This window comes from Coptis chinensis, chromosome 8 (genome assembly GCF_015680905.1).
Source record: "Coptis chinensis isolate HL-2020 chromosome 8, ASM1568090v1, whole genome shotgun sequence".
In the NCBI taxonomy this organism is placed as follows: domain Eukaryota; kingdom Viridiplantae; phylum Streptophyta; class Magnoliopsida; order Ranunculales; family Ranunculaceae; genus Coptis; species Coptis chinensis.
The window spans coordinates 43,346,135-43,349,030 of NC_141463.1; the positions used below are offsets into that span (position 1 = coordinate 43,346,135).

The following is a 2,896-nucleotide window of genomic DNA, read 5'->3' on the forward strand; positions in this document are numbered from 1 at the left end:
TAGTTTTCTGTGACCATGGTGTGTGCATGGAGACTTCAATAATGTTCTTTATTCTCATGAGAGGATATGGGAGTTGGTCTATCCTTGAGAAACAATTCCTTTTAGTGGCTGCCTGAGTCGATCTGAAGGTTGTTTGATTTGAAAGCTTCAGGGTGTTATTTTACGTGGACAAATTATGGGTAGGAGCTAACAGGAAATGGTCAAAGATTGATAGGGTTCTTATCAATATCCTCCGGTCATCTTTGTTTGTTCATGCTTCTGCTGAATTCCTTCCGCTTAGGAATTTTGGACCATTCTCCCATGATAGTTTGCTTGGGTCGATGCTGAAAAAAGGGAGAGTTCAATCGGTTTTGTAACTTATGGGCCACTTCAATGATAGTTTCAAAGAGTTGGTTCAACAAGTGTGGGCTACTGAGGTGATGAGGCAGTTGTCTATATATTATGGTCCAAAATTAAAAGTTTCTAAGTCTAAACTGAGAGGTTGGGCAAGGGCATATGTCTGATATCCATATAAAAACTGGAAGGCAGCTAGGGAGGATCTTCATAGATTACTGCATAATGAGCTACAAAGTTTCCTACAGATTTCCAAGTTATATGAAAAAAAAAGAAAAACTCTCACTTCCAGAAACGGACATCGAGATAGAGTTTATGGAACTAAAGGCCAAAGCTGAAAATGATTGGCTTGACTACAGCGACAAAGGAAATGCATTCTTTCATCAAGCAATAAAAGAAAGGAGGAACCGTAACTTTGTGTGGTCTGTATCAGATATGAATGGGGTAAAACATGAAGGTGTAACACAAGTGTCCAACGCTTTCATCAGTTTCTTTCAGGAGCTTCTGGGAGTTGAGTCTCAGACAATGAGCACTGAGTTGTTGTTAGAGGAGATATCAGTTAGGGGTGTTGTGGATTCTGAACTAGCAGTAAACTGTCAGAAGAGGTTACAAATGGGGAAATTACACAAGCATTGTTTGCTATGGATGATTTTAAATCCCTGGGCGATGGCTATTATACAAATCTTCTTCAAAAATTCATGGGATATTGTCGGTGATGATTTCCTAAGAGCTGTAAAGGAAGTTTTCTATCAAAACAAAATTCATAAAGGTACTAATGCAACATTTCTATGCCTAGTTCCTAAAAAGCCTGTTGTGTCCTAGGTTGATGAATTTCGTCCGATTGCTTTGCTATATATTACTTACAAATGTATAGCCAAGATTCTAAGTACTAGGATGAAACCTTACATGGACCAGTTGATGCTCTTAACTAATCAACATTCATTTCGGAAGATGTATACATGACAATCTTCTATCGCTCATGAATTGCTTTCGATAAATCTGACAGAAAAGCATGGGCCTACAGAGATGTACTATCAAAGTTGATATCCAAAAGCTTATGACACTGTCAATTTGGGACTCTCTCTACCATGGTGCTCAAGAGATTGAGTTCCCGACAAAGTTTATTGATTGGCTATGTGTTTCTCTTCTCCTTGTTATTCAATCCTTGTTCGATGGTAGTCCGGCTTCTTTGAAACGAGGGTTAAGGCAAGGTGACCCTTTGTCTCCGTATCTGCTCGCGGCCGTAATGGAACTGTTAGGTGGTCTGCTGGAAGTCAAGGTCTCTTAATGAAAAGCATTGACCTCATTCGGATGTAAAGACTTGCAATAACTCACTTGAGTTTTCCTTACGATGATGTGCAACTTTTTGTAAAGGGGAGGTGGGCTATATTTTGGCTGTTAAGTCGGGTCATTGATTATTTCTCTTCTTTCCACGAGTGAATTCAAATAATTGTCCAATCAAACCACAGGAATCCATTGAATTTAAAATGCACAATGTAATACGATATAAAAACCCTAGACTTTGTCTCCCCTTTCCGAAAGGAATTAAACCATGAAGTATGAAGTTGGAAGTAAGGAGGCCTTTTTCCACAAATACAAAAGTTCTTACTTCTTTTGGACAAGATGAAAGCCTCAAAATCCCATCAGGGCCATAAACTTCATAGACATTACTCGGAAAAACGGGAAACCAAGATAAGTGCCAACCTCCTTTTCGGTAGAAGTTATTACAAGTAAATATGTTCTGTCTAAAAAATATTATTAAAAAGTTCTTTTTCAACTCGACTTCACCAATATGACCGTGCACATATCACCCCATCCATCTTACTAGCATAATAGCATAAAGAATCTAAAGTAACAATATGGCGTAGAGATTGCATTAATGTAAGACGATAAGAACTATAATAGCACACTAGCCTAGTAGTCTCCCCATTATACTATTGCAATTTTTCCAAAGGACTACAAGATAAAAAATTAACTAATATAAGGAATCCATCCAAACTTACTACCAAGAGTCTAATTGTTCCAACCACAACATAAATTATAAAACTTTAGTAGTCCACTGAAAGCAAATTTTCATCCATGTAGTTTTTCTCTAGGACCTTTTTGTACCGTCCTCCTCGACAAGGACTTGCATTGCTTCCTCGATACTTAACACGGACTGGGAAAATCAAACATCATGTGATCGTAATATAGTATATATAGAGATATCACTAAAGAATTAGGGGAAAAGAAGTATGCGGCTGTACTTGGGCAGTGAAATCGAGTCTGGTCAACCTTTATTTGTCCATGCATGGGGTTGATGTTTAATCACCCATGACTAGTTGCCCTCAGAAATACAGATTATGCCGCTTTATTCATTCTCCTGCCTAACAAATAAAATATAGTTTGAAGTGATCAAATGAACTATTACTTAATCTCAAACACGGGGTACCAACATCGAATAATGGGCTTGTCAAGAAGCTTTCAAAAGAGTGAAATCAAACTAGCATGACTCCACCGCAAGGGTGTGCCGAATCGGAAGGTCATTGAAGAAATAAAAGGCCTTCAACTTCTATTGCCTAAA

At 38.2% G+C, this 2,896-nt stretch overlaps 1 protein-coding gene across 1 annotated transcript; it reads left to right on the forward strand.

Annotated features, from left to right (window-relative positions):
- The first annotated feature begins 558 nt into the window (after nt 1-558).
- LOC147481543 (uncharacterized) lies at nt 559-1,155 on the forward strand. Its single transcript, XM_086578970.1, has one exon. The coding sequence runs from the start codon at nt 559-561 to the stop codon at nt 1,153-1,155; it is 597 nt and encodes a 198-aa protein (XP_086435096.1).
- The last annotated feature ends 1,741 nt before the right edge of the window (nt 1,156-2,896 follow it).